Source organism: Diadema setosum, chromosome 6 (genome assembly GCF_964275005.1).
Source record: "Diadema setosum chromosome 6, eeDiaSeto1, whole genome shotgun sequence".
NCBI classification, from domain to species: Eukaryota; Metazoa; Echinodermata; class Echinoidea; order Diadematoida; family Diadematidae; genus Diadema; species Diadema setosum.
In genome coordinates this window covers 25195437-25215374 of record NC_092690.1, presented here as the reverse complement: position 1 = coordinate 25215374, position 19938 = coordinate 25195437, and the positions used below count along the sequence as shown (strand labels likewise).

Sequence of the window (19938 nt, the reverse complement as noted above, 5' to 3'; positions counted from 1 at the left end):
TTGACACAAATAAGAATGGTGAACCCTTTACATCTACTTATCTATATCAACCGTTTCCCAACACAGGATATTTCGTGAAAAAAAAAATGAAAATGGAAGGTTTCTGAACGTACTTCTTGGAGGAATCTTATCCGGTAACCTGCACCCCATCTGTCCCTGTCGCGGCCCGTTGGACGAGTCCAGGATGGCGGGCACTAGCTGGATGACCTCTCCGCTTGGACTGGTGATACTGCCGCAGAGCTGCCTCCCCAGGAGGTTCTGGCATGTGTCCACGCCCGCTGCGGCTGCAACATTGCAGTCGTCTTCGCCGACATCGAGAGCGAACGTGGATGCATAAACATCGACAAACATTAACGGTACCGTTTACCATTGGGAGCAGTGATTACATAATGTTCGAGTTATCACATTAATATGCATATAGGTCATTTGTATCACAAAACACTCTTGAATTCCATATTAAAAAAATGTCTCAAAAAAGCCTAAGATATAAGAAGATATATTTTTCTCAATAAGCCACAACTGTAGACGGCTTATTCTAGAAACGATCTTGATAAAATTTAATTGTTCTCAACTTGTCTATTTAACAATACTTTATAACACTGATTACGCTGATTAACATTTTACATTGGTTGTTTCGATCCCGAACTCACAGAACTATTTTGAACCACTGCCTTTAATGACAGGCTAAACTCAAAATTGCAATCTGCGTCCTCAAAATCAAAACAGGTTTGATCTTGATAATCCCTTTTACCTATTAATCAAACATTGCTCATATTTGAGAAAAGGCAAAGTGTCGTTGTTTTGTATATCTGTATTTTGTACAAAAATTGCACAAATAATAATCATGTTTCGCTGTTTGAGTGGATTTAACAAGGCAGCCAGTTATGAACTCCAGCATCCATATCAAGAAGGGTGCATCGAATGGGTCACCATTGTTCAGACGGGTACACCAGATATAGCTTACCTATATTAACAAGGATACATCAAATGCTTTAGACATATCCAGAAGAGTGCATCAAAATAGTGTCCCACCCATTTTCGGAAAAGTATACACCAAGTGACTTTAGAAATATACACCAAACGGTTCATCCACGTTCAGAAAGGTACACCAGATAATTCGGGCAGGCCTACACCAAACACTATATCGTTCACGCATGTTCAGATTACTGCATTAAATGGTTTACCCCTATTCATCAGAAGGCAGACCAAAAAAGTTTCACGAATGCTCAGACGGGTACACACTAGATAATGCACATAAAAAATTTTATGCTCAGAAAGTTACACAAAATGGTTCACCCAAGTTCAGAAGGTTTAATCAAATGGTTCACAATAATGTACCGAGGGCGCACCAGATTGTGCACCCATGTTCAGACGGGTACACGAGGTGGTTCACTCAAGATATGTCAAACACTGCTAAATGATGCACACAATCACAATGTCATGTTAAGAAGAGTACACAATGTAGTTTACCCATGTTGACATGTAGGGGTAGGGCCTACGGGTGCACGTCACGAGACCGACACCCACGAGTCATACAGCCCACGAGTCATGGAGCTCACGAGTCATACAGCCCATGAGTTATACAGCTCACGAGTCATACAGCTCACGAGTTCGACACTAAGCTAACAAGGCCCACGAGACCGACACAATAAGCCCCGTGTTGTATCTGTCGAACTCGTTGGCTGTTTTTACCTATAGTGTCGAACTCATGGGCTGTATGACTCGTGAGCTGTATGACTCATGGACCTGTTTTAAATGTCGAACTCGTGGGCTGTATGACTCGTGGGTGTCGTGGATCTCGTGGAATGACCCCGTTCATAGGGGTAGGGCCTACAAGGTATTTTGCAACCATGGTCAAAAGGATACTCCGATTAATGGTTCACAAATTTAAGTTCAGTATAGTACGCCTGATTATGCACCAATGTTTAGAAAGGATCATCGAATGGTTCACATAATGTTCATAAGGGTACACTAGACGGTGCACCCATGTTGAGACTTATGCATAAAATGGTTCAATCAAATTCACAAGGGTTAAAGGGGAAGGCTAGTAACTGATCAGTGGGAATCAGTGGAAATGCTGGGCGATGATTGTTCCAATCCTTATGGGATTCATTCAAGAGTTCATTGTATATCTATTGTTGTGTGAAAATGATTTGCTTCAGAACGGTCTCATATTCAAGTAATGTGCAGATTAATGCTCCGTCACTGACCAGGGACGCTAACCTGCTATGGAAGCATTAAACTGCACATTACTTGAATATGAGACCATTCTGAAGCAAATCATTTTCACACAATAGATATACAATGAACTCTTGAATGAATCCCATAAGGATTGAAACAATCATCTCCCAGCATTTCCACTGATTCCCACTGATCAGTTACTAGCCTTCCCCTTTAACAGCCAACGTTAATCCACCAACTCTTTCAGAAGGGTGTATTGAATATCAGTAACGTAGTTCATTTAGGGGAAAAAAGAACAGCAAGCAAATAAATTCGATGAAGCAAGTCAGTTAAAGTTGGTAGAAGCCTAAATCTCCTATTGATATTCAATGAAATACATTGTATGTACATTTTGTTGCTTCACAAGGGGGGAAATGACAACATGACTGACTTCAATTCCTGAATATCACATGATGACTCCTAAATAACTACAGCGAGGTCTACCTCAGTTGATTAATTTAGTGGTTATGTATCCCTACATATTATTATTTACAAAAATAAAAAAGTGCATTCATTTCGACACACACGCACACACATACGTATGCACAAGAAGGCGTAATGGTATGTGTACTTGTGTGTGTATTGTGTGTGCATGTGTGTGTTTGTAGGATATAGGTGTTTAACTAGGATCAGATGCCTTTATCTTATTATTGAGATATGGATCTTTGAAAACACTGGAGTTGTCGCTTATTGTCCAATTCAGTTAGCAAAGTGGACAAACCACTGTCGTTTTTATTTTCTTAACAGATAACAATTTCTATGCACGTGATTTCGAAACGAAGTCATTCCACACTCTCTCTCACACACACATGCTCACACATACACACACACACTCACAGGCATGACAGGCAGCTATAACACTATAGCACTTTCTCTCGTAGCCCGTTAGAGCCACTGAAAGCCACAAAAATCGTCAAATTTGATGTTTGTTTTTTTTTTGTGACCCGAAATAAAAGGAAAAATAACATTCCATCCTGAAGCATAGTTGCCTGATAGAGGTACAAAAAAAAAAAAAAAATCTTTTGGAAATATGGTGGCCCAAGATACATTTTCAAATGCCCATGGATCCGTTTTATCAAAAGATATAATCGATTGTAAATTCCCTTACCACACAAGCTGCCATAGACTTATGATAGAAATCAACCTATATAATCAATCATATATAAACTCTTCATAAAACAGGGCCCTGGGCCACCGGGCCACCGGGCCACCGGGCCACCTCTGATGCCAAGTCCTGCCTTGATGGGGATATTCGTGGCAGACGTTAAATTCATTCTATTCGGTTTGTGAGCATGTCACTTATGGAAATCAAACTTACCGATCAGTTGTAGCAGAATGACGAAAATCCCGACGCAACGCACAAAAACCTGATGTGCCATCTCAGGGGACATTCTTTGTAATATAACACCGCGATTCAGAGCTCACAATAATAGAGAAACAAATTTAAGCGAATCGATGAAATTAATGGACAAGGCTCAAACAACATGGACGTTCCAAAATTTGGCACTGCTGACTTAAATACGTGACGGCAAAAAGGTAAAGAAGTCAAACTATTTCCTTATTTTTTTATCAATCAGGCCTAGGGAGACCGATACCGTGACATGTTCGTGTCGCTGCTATCGAGTAAATGGTAACAGTGTTTTACGAACATTTCACTGTCAGCGGTGTGCATACATACGCGTTGCGCACATTTAGTCCGATTAGATGACATGCGATATCATTTGCTTTCATTTGGTGTTTGTTTTTGTTTTGTTTTGTTTTTAACGCCGCGCTTGCGGAGCAAGCAGCTGGAGGCGGGGGAGGACAGAACAGACTATCAATATACAAACATTGATGCCCTTTTACTGTGTTTTACAAACTCTCCTGTTCACACTTCACCCTTTCCCCAAGTGCTAATGATTGGGCGCCTTTGAATGTTTCTACAGATAAATGGCGCTATATATAAATGCTGTTTCATTTTCATCATCATCATCATGGTGGCATTAGGGAGTAAAATATGGCAGGTTTTGTCCCTGAATAGTGTTTTCTTTTCTCCTACATTATGTTTCCCCTTTTTCTATTTGCCACGCCATAACGGGCGCGTATGAGGGGGCCATGCCACAAAGGGACGACAAAACCCCCAGGGGCGGATCTAGCTTTTTATAAAGGGGGGGGGGGGGGGTTGGGGCGGTATGCGAGGGAGCATAGCGACCGAGCCCGAGAAAGCGGAGCGAGCGAGGGGGGGGGGGGGGGGGAATGGTGTGGGAGGGGGGTGTCCCCCCTCCCACAGTAGGGAGAATTTTTGAAAATCTGTGTGTGAAAATGGCGTTTTCTTGCATCTAAAACACCACTAAATACATAAATAGAAAAAAAAAATAAGATTACAAGTTTAAAAAAAAAAATAAGATTTAAAAAAAAAATGGTCCCCGGATTTTTTATTTTTTCATTTTTTTTTTTTTTTTTTTGGGGGGGGGGGGGGGGTTGCAACCCCCCAACCCCCCTCTAGATCCGCTTCTGACCCCCGGCGCAAAGGCGCATTTAAAGGGGATGGCTATTAACTGATTAGTGGGAATCAGTGGGAATGCTGGGGGATGATTGTTCCAATCCTTGTGGTATTCATTTAAGAGTACATTATGTATCTATTGTTGTGTGAAAATTATTTGCGTCAGAATGGTCTCATATTCAAGTAATCATGGTAATGTGCAGTTTAATCGCCTCGTCAGTACAGGCATGATAACCTGGAAACATTAAACTGCACATTACTTGAATACGAGACCATTCTGACGCGAATAATTTTCACACAACAATAGATACATAATGTAGGTCCTACTCTTAAATGAATCCCACAAGGATTGGAACAATCACCCCCAGCATTCCCACTGATTCCCACTGATCAGTTACTAGCCATCCCCTTTAAATATACACAGGGTATCTTTGCCCAAACATGCAAAGGCGTGTCCTCTTTTCGGGATGGATCGTATTCTTTTGGGGGTTGTATACCCATAATGAATATGCATTAATAACATTTTGCCTTTTCTAACATTCTTTTTCTTGCCCTTGACCTTATTGTCTTATTGCAATGAGACGACTTGGTAAATCCATCTAAAATACAAAGACGCCACTTCTTCTGAATTAATAAAATATGCCTATCTTGGATTGTGCCCTTGACGAGCAACATATTATGAGGAGTGTGATCGCAAAATGGGTTGAGCGCCATTTTTTAAACATCTTAAAGGAAATTCGCCGTTAGATGGAACAAAATAAAACTCTTTGCAATGATACCTCACTTGTTACTTTTTGAAGTAATGATTAAAATCATCCCATATTTTCTCATCTTGATTGTTGTTGTTTTTTAGCAGGTTTAATCGGATGTATCTCGAATTAAGCAGAATGATATTTTTTCTCTCTCTTTTTGATGACCAGGGCCCCGTCTTATAAAGCCTTCAAATCAATCACAAGTCCCCAAATCAATCGCAACTTGCATTGCAGCACACAAAAAACTTGTGATTGATTTCTATCACAAGTCTTTATAAGACAGGCCCCAGTCCGCGCGGCATTAGACATTTAATGTTGGTGGCCTGCAAATGAATAGTGGCGCTATTAAAGTAAAAGGAAACGTTGCAAGCTATTTCGAATCTTACTTGCTCGATCGGGTCACCACGAGGCATGTTTTGGAAAAGTTTGGTGACCCGACAGCAAGTTTTCTTGGCCCAGGGCCAGCTGCCACCGCCAATGTCGAGCCAGTATATCAATGGTCATTACAATGGACTCCCGTTATAAAGAAGTCCTTGGGACCGGAAGTTTTCTTTCGTTATACAGTGGACTCCCGTTATAACGAAGTCCTTGGGACCGGCAAATTTTCTTCCGTTATATTGAAATTTCGTTACAACCGAACAAATACACGATAAAAGACAAAGAGCAGATACTGATTCGGTCTGAATTTTTACTTCGTTTTAACCAGAATTTCGTTATAACCGTGTTCGTTATAACGGGAGTGCACTATATCAAAATTTCGTTATAACCGAACAAATAAGCGATAAAAGACGTTATAGAGCGGATAATTTTGCGGCTTGAAATTTTACTTCGTTGTACAAGAATTTCGTTATAAACCGTGTTCGTCATAACGGGAGTGCACTCGACATGAAAATGCCCTTTTCCCCCCTCTCTCCCTTAATCCCGTCTTCTGCTTATCCTTGCCGTCAGACGTCAGGTGGCTTATTATAAAGATTCTTCTTCTTCTGTCTTCTTCTTCTTATTATTATTATTATTATTATCATTATTATTATTATTATTATTATTATTATTATTATTATTATTATTATTATTATTATCGTCATCATCATCACCATCAATTGGTAATTTTTGATCGGAAAATACTCATATCAGAGAGTTTCTTATGTGTCTACGGGACCGTTTTAACAGGCAGGGTGAAGAAAAGATTACACGGTCTCAACCCGCGGGACGTTGTCGCGGTAACTCTAGTTTGAAAGGGCCAAGACATGTTGCAGTCACAAATATGCTCCATGGCTCTTTTATTCACGCTGGATAATGAAAAGATGTAGGATAGGTCATGTCGGTAACGTATTGCATATTTTATTCAAGGTAACATGAACAATGCATGATCTAATCTGGATTTGCATCATGCCACGGTGAAGTTGACCGACAATGGTTGGTTGGCGTGAAACCAGCACCGTCTGATCTGCGGTAGATATGTTCAGAACACATTGACGCTCTCTGAACAAACTCGCTGAAAAACACAAAAACTCGCAACCCTTTCTACGAAAGGTCATATCATGTATATTAGCCCTGCCTAATTAATAAGCTATTTGACGGTGGAAAGAGGAGGGAAAGGGGCACAAGAGAGGAGAAATAAACAACTGAAGCCAATTAATTAAAGCAGTGTCTATTTCAAAGATTAGAAATGTATTATTTAAGGATACGGGAGAGTCGTGTTTGCCCCATTGGCAAATAGGATTTTAGCTATCGGGTATACAAATCAAAATAAATATTCTATTACCTGTCAAGTTTGATGACGAATTGGACGATACGTTTGCAAGAAGATGAAAATGTAAAAACAGACCCCATTATTGGTCCCTCTCGGTGAGCTGAAAAGAGTGGTCAGTCCCCCATACACAAAACACATTCACACACACACACACACACACACACGCACACACTTGTCCCCAACACGAGGTCTGCAGATGAAGAAATTAGGAACTTCAGTAAATTGAATGTTGACTGGACATTCGCATGTCCAACGATAATGAGATGACATTTCCTCGAAAACACATGAATTTTTTTTTTTTTGGAAATACTCTATCTTGGCCTTGATTGTGATAAACAGACGTTTAAAGAGAAAATGATATCAAAAATATTTCCCACATGTGTGTGGATTAAGTGAATGCAGAAACATCAATATAGTGTATCAGTGAAGCTTTGAGAAGATCAGACAATCCGCTGAAAGGTTAAGAATATTTCACGGGAGATTCCGAACTATTTGAAAGTTATAGTCTGAAAAGAACGGGTGAAGTCTTATAAGCACAACCGTGAAAACTTAATAAAAATCGAATAAAGGTCAATGACGTTATGAAATAATATTTTGAAGTTTCACTAAGTTATTAGTCTGGAATAACATTACAATATTTAACTATTTTCAAAGCAGATTTTTTTTTCTGTTTTTTTTTTTTTTGAACACGTGCAATAGAAAATTGTTAGGTGATGACATTATGCGCTCACTCATTTGCACTTTTATTAGCAACTGTCTCAAAACTGTTTAGCAAAAATTCGTAAAAACTTCACAATTTCATAAATTCTTTAATTTCTTTTTCCATTTTAAATCATGTTTTCAATTTTGATATTCTACTCTTTCATTGCAGATTTACTTTTAACTGGTCCAGAATTCCTCTAAGAAATGGCTCGGAACAGCAACTTGCTGGATAAGAGGACTCCAACAATTCGGTATGTTTTTTCCACTATTCATGTTTTTCTTCTTGAAGAAACAATGAGACAAAGAATTACCAAAGACCAATATAGAATATACATTTAACCATATTTATTACTTACAAAACATGGTATTGTATATTTAACAAATTACTTTATTGGATACGTCATCTACCTTCAGCTTTCTGTAAGTTTTCTTTTCCATTCGTTCCCCCTTTTTTCAAAGTCCTTTCTGTGTTTCTTTTCTTTTCTTTTTTTCTGAATTTACAGACATCAATCACCATAAGCAACTACATTGCAAGCCAAAATAGTTTTACCAATTTCCCTTTCCGATACTTTTTCCTCACATTAATATCTGAAAAATATAATATGTACCTTCTTATGGACATCCTTCCCAAAGATTTCTGTTAGTGGATCTTTGGCAATATACATTTTTATTTGAAGGGTTTGTTTGCAAAAACCGATAAGTCCATATTTGCCAAATGGAGATATGTGCGATTAAAGGTCGAGAAATGTTTGCTTCTTTGGACCATAACTTCAAAAACGTACCTTTATATGTAGTGACCAATATATCATGTAAAAGGTATTATTTTTTTACTTTATGACAGAGACCGTACTTCAAAATCTTCAAAAATGGACTTATCGGTTTTTGCAAACAAACTCTTCATTTCCTTCCCTGCTGTGCGTATGCACTGGATATGCAATAACATATTCATTAATACTTGCATGACAGCACGAATGTCTATGTACATTTTTTTTTTTTTATATATGACCATGATATGATATAGATTCTTCCAAGTTTGGCCGCTTTTTTCCCTGCCTAATGAAATAGTAACAATGGAATGGTAGTAGTATGATGAAAAAGATACAGCACAAAAATTCAACTCCTGGGATTTGATGGGTTAAACCACGAAGACAGTGGTTTCTCAATCTCTCTTCGTTTGCATTTATCCCTAACTTTCATTTTATTTCTCTCTCCTTTTGTCATGGTTTAGACCTCTCTCGTTATATTCACCAACGTGTAACAAAAGGGAAATTCACATGTGACAATGCTGATGTCTTAAAAATGTTAAAATATCTTCCAAGGACATTGATATCATTAAAAAAATCAAACTCCTTTAAAGGGATGGTATAGTTTTGGTTAAAGTGAGGATGCAGCTTTTAACTTTTTGTGAGATGCTTAGAAACCATGCTATGAAATGTTATAGAGCACACAAATCTAAGAGGAATTTAATCTTATTTGATGAAAATCGGTTTTGAAATGGCCGAGATATCCAAAACAAAGTTAACAAAGTGATCCTAATAAAAGGTGGGTCCCACCATTTATTAGGATTGCATTATTTTGGATATCTCTGCCATTTCAAAGCCAATTTTCATCAAATAAGCTTTGAATTCCTCTTAGAATCATATGCTCTTTCATATTTCATGAGAGGTCTCTAAATTATCTCCAAAAAAAAAATAATAATAATCACTGAAAAGCCCGCACCTCGACCGAAACTGTGCCATCCCTTTAATTGAGCACCACCAAGACAATGTCTGCTACCATCTGAAGTTGGTTGCACTCTTCACACTCTTAAAAAAAATGAAATGGTAAATGACCATTGTAAATGCTGTCACTATTCCAACCTTTCAGTAACTGTCCACTTTGACACTCAAAATGTTGGATTTACCATTACCAGATTACTGACATGTTACTGCAACATTTTTAGTGCTAAATTGAACATTTTACAAAAGGTAGGAGTGACATTATTTCAAATGTTGATTTACCATTCCATTCTAGAGTGCATGTGTAGTTGTTTCAGCCCAAAATTATGATCTTAACCATAATATAAACACACACATATATGAAGACATACATATTCATATGTTTATAAACACATACATATTCGTGTCTAAATGCTCTAATACCTACTGTATACATCATATAAGTATAAGGCAAACTACCAAATGAAATCAGTGCAATGTGAAAACACAATTCATAAAGTCAGTTCAAGATTTGTACTGCACATGGGGGAAACTCATACATATTCATGAGCTTATAATGAAATGTGGTGCCACAAGATTATCCTATATTAGGACGTTGTGTCGGAATGATCTTATATCAGTATCAATATGAAATATCTTAGTGTGTCTGAATGGGCTATGATCCAATAAATCACACAGATTATAGAATACAGAGCAAACATACAATACATTTTTTGTTAAATGCATTTCTGAGTCAACTTGTTTCAAAGTCAAATGCTTTGACTTTAAAGAGTTTAAAACAAAAGCAACAGACAAAAGAGGAAGGCTATAGTAGTCTTTTTGTCACAATTTCTGTATTTATTAGCACAAAGAGGAGTATATCTACAATGTACAAATAGCATGTGTTACAAATGAAAGATATATCTCTCTACCATAACACTACAAAATATATCATACATGCATTATGATATTGTTCCACACTACTTCAACTGCAATTGTATATGAATTAAACATTTTTTTTAAAGACTGCTAAATTCCTACAATGTATATGTCTATAACTACAACCACAGAAATAAATGCATAATCCAGCAATGATAATAATGTAGTCACACAGTAGCATAGCTGGATATCAAAATTTCTGGTATACGATTATGCAAATACAAAAATATGTAGAATGAAGACATGCAATTTTACTTATTTATAATCAGCTGATTTTTCAATGTTCTTTTCCTCCATGTTATTGTCTCACACATCACTTCCATTCCAAAATTCTACTGAATTATTTTCCCCCATGTACTTATAATGTCATGTCACAAGACACAATAGTTACGTTCAGACGACAAGCCTTAACCTCCAGGTTAGGAAACCTCGAGGTTAAGCTTATAGTAAGGGACCTTGTAGACGCACTCATAGTTAGCTAACCTCGAGCTTAGCTTGAGCCACAAGATATCTCAGGGTTAGCGCTCTAACCACGAGCCACGGGTGGTCTCCACTCGTAGTTAAGCACCATGTGGACACAAAAATCAATGAACTCAAAGGGGCAGGAGTTTAACGTCGAGGTTAAGCTTCATCGTGTGGACGCACGTCGAAGTTAGGAGGCAAGAGCTTAATCTCGAGGTTAGGGCTTGTCGTCTGAATGTAACTAATACTGCAATCTGCAACCAGAGAATAATAACAATAATAATAATAGTGTATACTTTTATAGCGCAACAGTCCATCAAAAGATGCTCATGGCGCTCATGAGAAGTAGCAGTATGAATTTTGTAGATTTGAACCAACTTTCCCAAGGTGATTAAGTGTGTACATAAACCCATACATGATAAAAACAAACAAACAAACAAACAGACAAACCCAACCACATCACTTAAGAGTAATGAGAATCTCTCTGGAATACACTGAACTTGCTGAGTTGAGATGAAATACAAACAAACTCAGAAGAACCAATCACGTTCGCTGAATTCAATCTGACTATCACATCAGTGACAACAGTATCCACCGCAATAGAGTCAACTAGTGAGACGTTCATTGGATAATGTGTAGGCACCATGTGGGTTAGCGAAAGTGGAAGACACCGTGAGCAGATAAAGCTGCCCCAGGTCAAGACACAAATCCATAGCCTCCTTGAAGAGCACTGGCACATGCCAGTCTGGCACATGCCAGGCAGACGAGGTCGCCATTTTAGACTCGTGCATCAGCCTCCTTGCCATTGTGGACGGTGGGCTGGCCAAGGTCCTCCCTCTCGATGTCCTGATTTAGGGGGGGGGGGGTAGGGGCAAGGGAAGGTGGAAGAGGAGGAAAAGTGTGAGGAGGAGGGGGAAAGATGGAGAGAAGATTTAGATATCAATTGAGCCACAGATTTTGATCTGATTTGATTTGAATTAGATTTATTTATTCCCCGTATGGCACCATTTACAATTTTTTTCAATCAACATAATCAAACATGATATATACCACATATTAAGGACTTTGCAATGCTTGGCTGAAATCTTAACAGCAACATTTTCATAAATTAATGCTTCAACTCTGTCACAACTATGGACAATACCACATAAGATATTAAGGATGTCTTGAAGAAAATGTTAAATATAAACTTGTCACATGCACACACCCACTCTCTCTCTCTCTCTCTCTCATACATGCGTGCAGATACACCAATTCAATTCAATAGTTTATACCAGCAGAGTATAACAGCAGAGTAAAAAGATTACGACAAATATTTCTTTTGATCCCGCAGACTGATAGGGCAAACTTAAGAAATGATTGTGTCACTATTTATATTTTATGTTCTTTGATAAACTATGTTTGCAGAAGAAATACAAAGATGTTACGAAACAATGATTTAAACAACTCATGCTATCAAAGCTATATTAGGTCTATATTCAATGACCCACAAAATGATTATAGTGCCACAAAATGCCACATACTAAAAAGTCATGCAACAGACATACTAACACACAATATAAAACAAGAATACAATCCAGACACGAGTTAGCACAAATGAAAATGAACACAGAACACAGCTTTGTCTGTTTGTTAAAATGACTTTCTCAGACAGAATACAATGTACACACACTTGGTCAACATGTAAAATCAACAAATCAGAAATGCTCTTTATGTAGTGATACAGAGATTTGATATTAAAGGACAAGTTCACCTTCATAGACATAAGGATTGAGAGAATGTAGCAATATTAGTAGAACACATCATTGAAAGTTTGAGGAAAATCGGACAATCCGTTCAAAAGTTATGAATTTTTGAAGTTTTTGTGCAGTAACCGCTGGATGAGAAGACTACTGCAGTGTATGAATAACTTAGATGTCACATGCGTACAACAATATAAGGAAAATCTAAAGAGAATTTCACAAAACTTCATCTTTTGAAAAAAGTACGCGTTCCCTTTACTCGTTACCGACATATGTTAGGGGTAATATTATTCCCCCTGCCTTTAGAAAGAGGCAAGTCAAGTGCTCTTTTATTATGCAAAAAAAGTGAAAATATGTTGAATTTTCTTTACATTTTCTTTATAGTGTTGTACGCATATGACTCACAAGCTATAGTAGTCTCCTCATCCAGCAGTTCCAACACAAAAATTTTTAAAAATCATAAGTTTTGCATCGATTGACCAATTTTCCTCAGACTTTCACTGATGTGTTCTATTGATATTGCTGCATTCTCTCAATCCATATGTTTATGAAGGTGAACTTGTCCTTTAATGACAACTTAGAATGGAGTTTGATTAATGGCAAAACAAATACATTTTTTGGCGATATTGTTAAGGAGAGAATATGTTTATGCAAGGTAATAGTGCCACAGAAATGAGCTGTTGATAACTATATTTCAATATACTTTCTCTAACATCATCCACAGACTCACAGGTGACTCATGTGGGTGCAAAAACTGACCCTCCCCCTACCCCCTGATAAAGAACATGGTGCAATTTATCCTGCATATTACATTTGATTTGACTCCAAGAATAGAATTCAGCTTTTACTGAACAAATGCAGCAGATAAAACATGAAGCAGTGATAGTTTAAGTGTATATAACTTCATGAACTTTGGTCACACAAAGTAATCAATGAATGTAGAAATTATCATAGGTTAATGATAAATCTCACAAGGATATCTTGCTTTTCTGAATCATGTCAAAAACTTTTAATGGAGGATAGAACATCAAATAGTAGAGAAATGGGCTAAATATCAGGACATGTCTCACATGCATGCAAAGTGGGCAAAAGACAAGGAGAAAACACTACATATGTGAAGCAGGAATCAAATTAGTGTATAAGCATTTTTTTTTTCTTTTTTTTTTGAAGAGGGTTGCTTTTTCCCACACATGCCTGCTGGTGCAAAAAGTATTAAAAAAAAAAGATTGATGAAAGGTGGATGACTCTAATTTAAAATGATATTTGGTGGTGCTGACGATATTGATGATAAGTCTGTGGTTGGTACAGTAGTTCAACTTGATATCTGCCTCTATTTGCTTGGACTTGTAGCTGGGATGCAGGTTTTTGAAAGGATCATTTGGCGAAACTGACAATTTGTTCATGAATGTGATGATAATGTTTTGAATAGAATGCTCATAAACAATGGCAAAACTGAAGCAAAAGAAGAAAATTTTCCAAACAAAATGTCTCTAGTAAGAAAGAAAACATGAAAAAGCTTATGTTTTTTATCATGTATATTCCTTTCATTTTATGTTATTTCCACTTTTTTTTTCCATTACAATTCAAGTTTTCACTTGAGAATTAAAATAACTTACCCTTGCAAACACGTATGTTTAATTGTTTGCTTGCTGGTTTGTTTGCTCAACTGGGTGAAGTAAATTGAAGGGGAAAAAATCTACTGCTGCTCTAAAATCATAATAGAATGTTGTTTATTTGTGCTAATATCAATAAATAAAAGTGTCTTTTTATTATTATTATTGTATCAGCACTTAGCACATACACAAATGTACTTGCTCTGCAAGTAGAAACTTCTGCAAGTAGAAAGTTCTTTCAAGCATAGATTTTTAACCCTTCAAGGACAAGTCACAAGTATACTAGGGCAAGTGGCTATGGGAAATGTTTGTTGTAGCAAAATTAGTCCGTCTTCAATGGGTTAAAACTACTCTCATGAAATGCATAAACTATCGTATCAAGTTTTCCACCCCTTCAACCTCAAAATCAAGTAAAAATATAATGGATTTGATAAATCTGGCATGTGTCATGAATCTAAATACGAAATAAGAATGTGAATAATAAGTATCAATATAACTCACTGATAGTGGTAAAAATAATAATCACAAAGATGACAAAGGTAAGATTACCAATAATGTATCCTCAATAATAAAACAAAAATATTAACATTAAGTATATATATATATATAAACATATTTGAAAACAGTCTTTGGATCATCTCTTGGAATGTAAACTCCTTCAAAAATTCCTCGGTATTTAAAGGATTTGGCCACAAAACTAGTTAAGTGCCAGTTTCAAACAGTAAAGTATGTCTGTCATCAGATAGAGCTAAAGAAAATTTTTTTCCAGTGATACCTCGCATATCATATCAAGGAATATCCTTCAAGTTATGATCAGAGAAAACTTAAAATCTTGGAAGTGATTTTGCTCTTTTCACAAAGCAAGAATTGTTTTTGGAGATATTAATGATATCACATATACCAGTATACATATCTCAATTATTTTCTTGAGGAGCTTCATTCTAAGATATAAGCTGATAATGATGGATATCTCATTTCTCTGTAATTTACATTTATATCTTCATATATTCATATGTCGCATATAATTATCTATTAATATATGAATATACAGAGATATATACGCGTGTGTGGGTAATATCTGACGTCCCTGGAACAAATGAGAACGTTGTTCACGATGATGAAGTTGTTTTAATCAATAAATGGATGACTTTTCAGAATGGAGGTGCATAAGTATTGATGAAGATAATTCAAAATTCACCACCCATTATACTTGAGTAAAATCAGTTAGCTGTCATACTTAAATGGAAGCTAAACATGACCTACTTTTCACGCTAAAGAAATATACCACATTTGAATAAACATTAAGTAATATGTCAGGTATATGTTTGACATAAGACAACTTTGAAAATAAAAAAAAACCCAAGATGATAAGTTTATCAGATATATCTAATGTAAAATGCTATCCCAAATGTTGTGCCTCTAAATGTATACTATAGAATGCTGAACATAAACACATTTCTTTTTAGGTTGTGTGTTCTCTTTACGAGAAAAACTGTGAATGCTGTGCAATATGATTTGCATAGATGTGTATGATTAGTGATAAAGGAAAATATGAGGGTAGTGGTAATAAACAGAAAAGAAATAACACACATACGTGATCAAAATCAAAAAGTGAGAAAAAGTTTGATTATAGAGTTCTTTCTTGCCATACCGCATTCGCTGGTTGATCTACAATTTGATATCCTTGGGTTCTCCCTGCTGCGGTTATGACACTGGATGGTATTTCCTGGAAATTGATGTCCCAGTTTTTCAAATAATCACATCAGTTCGGTAAATCATCAATTTTTTATGTGAATTCCAGCAACTTCATCAGTTATATAGGTGGGGCAGAGATCAATTATCTATATTTATCTTTCGATTTATTAATTGATTATCTAATTAATCAATTAATTAGTTTTTTATTTATTTATTCATTCATTTCTTTATTTATCAATCCATCGACTGCTTATACAGACACTATGCCCACTAGAAACTAACCTTATTGAAATTTTCATTGTGTAAAAAAAAGGTGACAAAAATAGATATTTTGCAGTTCCAGTTTGATATCATTCAGTACCACTTGGTTTATTTCTGTTGATCTGTAACATCATAGAATCATGTTTATCATTATTAATCACTAGACCATTAATTACTTGACTTTATATGTGTGAACATTGAGTTTATTACATATTTGTCTATTCTCTGGCTTCCTAAATGAAACATAAAATGTACCAAATCCTAGACCGGAAAGTGTATTTCCACAGAAAACAGCGGACACCACATCACTCATATTTGTCATATGATGAAGGGTTAGAGGATTTGCAAAGCAGTTTCGAATATCACGGAGGCAACCACATGTAAACTTTAAATAGGAAAGAGAGCTCTATATTTCAGATTTAAGAACAGCAGCAAGTATATAGCATCTCTTGCATCTTAACTTTCACACATCTAGTGTTAATCACTATGTATATGATATTTACACAGAATTACTATTGCTTCTTCCTATAATGCCTCTGTGAGCATGAATGAGCATACATTACTACCCTATGAAAACAAAATGGGCATTCAGTTCATCCTTCCTTTTCAGGTGTTATGTAGACAGTGTACGTGGATGACAAACTTACTGTTTCCAAAGTTACTTCAGAAGTTCTGTAGTTAGCCTTTGTGTTCAGATTTTTCTTAAATAATCGTTTACATACTGTGAAGGAAATTCTTCCATCGTGGGTTGTAAAAAGTTGTAAAGTAGTTATCTTTCTTAACTCTTTCATCTTGTTAAAGTGTTTCTAATGTCACTTATTCTTGCAAAAGTAACGGTATAATTACCTGATGAGATTGGAGAAAGGGAAAGAAATGGGGGGATTACAGGAAATGTAAAAGCATTCAAACTTCACAGAGCAGGAGCAGGTTAATTTTTTACCAGGATGCGGGTGCTAAAAGATATCAGCTTTGTTAGACGACAAACAGTTAACATCTTTCCAAGCTCAAAAGCCAGAAAATCTGGATAGAAGTTCATCCCCAGGCATAAACTGAAAAAGAGAATCAACTGTAAAATTCTGAACAATTTGGCTCGCTGGGTGTGATTAACCTTAAGATGTGTCTGGATTATTTGTTTTGCTTGTTCTGTCTTTTGTTCCAGGACTTGTCAAAGAGCACTGGAAAATTAAGATGATTGGTGGGAAGTTTATAAGTAGCAAGGAGAATATTGTGCTCAAGAAATATGAATAAGGACATAAAGAATTTTATTTAGCTTTAAAACATGTAACAACACAAAAGACAGACACGTTAAAAGAAAGTTAATTTGGGTTAGATTTCTAAAGCATATGCCTGCTAGCACTACAATCATGAAATCGGAGGTCTGCACTATAGGACAATTCACCTCCAGTTAATTCAAAGCCGGAAAAAATGTAAGAGATACATTGCAAAGCAACATGCAGATGATACGGATTAAAAGCATCATTTTTAAATGAGACAGATTCCACACTGTCATATCAAACAGTGAATATATACTACAAGAGCTCTTCACACTCTAATGTACTGCACAGACTTGAAAGGAGGGGGAAGAAGTGTTAACATCAGTGCAAGTTATTTCAATTTTCGTACTTTTTTGATAACTGGAATGCAATAGTATATAAAGTAAATATTGCATTGGGAACACAATGTGGAAAAGCAGTGGCTCACTAAGTTTGCTTAACCAAGAACAACCTGTTACTCTTAAACTTGTTTGAACAATAGTCATGCAGAACAGATATTTCCAAATACTAGTAAAGTATGGAGAATCTCATCACACTGATTTGAACGCATTCACACATACACCTTTCTAAAATATACAGTGTACGCATATATCATAAATCATCTACCATTAATGCATTTCATTTTTGCTTTGTCATCTTCTTCCATATCATGATAAAGTCAACCATATAAGCTTTCACACTTACTTCGAGTGTCACATCAATCATGCATGGAATATATGTGTAATATCTCTTTACAGCATATTATCAGTAAGAACTTTACTTTTGAAGTGAGTTGCGCATATATTGTAGTATGATATTTCATCACAGCCTAGGATTTGGTACAAAAACTTTATATGCAAACTATAAAATTGTTCAAGAACCATGTCGCAAATGTCAGTGGATTGATATCAAACTGTACTACTGGGCCCCATTTCATAAAAGATTTTAGGATAGCAACTCTTGGTAGAATAGCAAATTCCCATGGCAACAGCCAATCAGGAAGCTTACTTCTTGTCATTACCATGACAACTGCATTATGGCAAAAGTTGCTATCATAGCGACTTCTTTTTTAATGATAGGGCCTTGATGATTAACTGGAATAAGAGAATGCCTTAGGCAAAGGGGCGGATGACATGGGACTACCATTGTGGAGATATCAATGGCAATAGCATCAGTCATGTATAAAATAAAATACAGAATTTTACATGGGAACATTACATAATATCTTATCACCATAACGCATGCACAGGTTATATCTTTACAAACTAGCTTTGATATATCAATTATTATCAATCATATATTAATTATTACTAAATTCGGTTCACTTTGGAATTGGGTTGTATAGTACCTTCTTTATCAAAAGTTTGCAACAGCTACAAAACATGAATTCCCTGTATTCAATGAAAATGCCTGGGTCCTAGAGAAAGATTTTCTAGTTCAATTCGATTCATTTCAATTCAATTCAGTCCAATTCAAACCATTCCACACTTCTTATATCAGCTTTCATTGGAAGAATCAAAACTGTCTATCAAAACAATTCCATAATAATTGTGTCTTCTCTCATTGTATCATATCTATCTTTCTAGTAATATCAAACTGTTTTTTTTTAGAAAATGACCAAGATATCTAGCAATATTAGCTCTTCTCAACCCAGCCTAAACTGTCTTTACTGTCATATTTTTGTTAAGACCATTAATGATCAGTTTTTCTATGCGATGCCAACAGCACCTCAAAGTGTTCACATGAAGAAGGTAAGTGGTGGAGCCTTCTTTAGCAAACCCCTTTTCAAGATGGAGCATGATACATACATCACAATTAAAGCACATACTAACCTCAAACCAGAACCATTAACACATTTAGCAATACAAAAAAGGATCAGACAGGATTCTTTTTCAATTTTCTTGAAAAATCAAGCATCCATTTACCTGTCCTGCAAACAAAATGTGGATCAAATCTATCACACAAATATATATATATTTTTTTGACCAAGAGATCCTTGCCATCCTATACTACCTTACAAGAGCTGTAATCATAGACTACCACAAAGAAATGTCTTCTCTCATAGACCCACTTTATACAAGGAGGGTGGAAATTTCTAATGGATAGAAACAATGAAACAAAAAAGCACTACCTGCAAATGCATATTCATGATGGGAAGAATTCTAATGAGTGCAACTCGTGAATATTCATACTCACATCCCAGAAGGGGTCATCCTCGTAGAGTTCTTCATCACTTGGGGCATCAAGGAATGGAAGCTTCATGATGAGCCCTGGAGAAATAGAAATCAGTAGATGATGACAGAAAAAGAAAGGCATCCAACATGTCCTCGCAGAATTATGAACAAATTCACCAAAATATAATTTGTCAGC

The 19938-nt window shown here is 36.3% G+C and overlaps 2 protein-coding genes across 2 annotated transcripts in view; both read right to left on the bottom strand.

The window, feature by feature from the left end:
* LOC140229476 (ubiquitin-ribosomal protein eL40 fusion protein) overlaps positions 1 to 19938 on the bottom strand; it is a 336799-nt gene that overhangs the window by 98855 nt on the left and 218006 nt on the right. The window lies entirely within an intron of this gene.
* The window catches only part of LOC140230039 (ammonium transporter Rh type B-A-like), an 80002-nt gene continuing 71813 nt past the window's right edge, over positions 11750 to 19938 (bottom strand). The window contains exons 9-10 of the mRNA XM_072310243.1: positions 19765 to 19838; positions 11750 to 11850 (exon numbers count right to left, since the gene is read on the bottom strand). Of these exons, the coding sequence (XP_072166344.1) occupies positions 11782 to 11850; positions 19765 to 19838 (143 nt within the window). The 3' untranslated portion in view covers positions 11750 to 11781. The remainder of the gene's footprint in view (positions 11851 to 19764; positions 19839 to 19938) is intronic.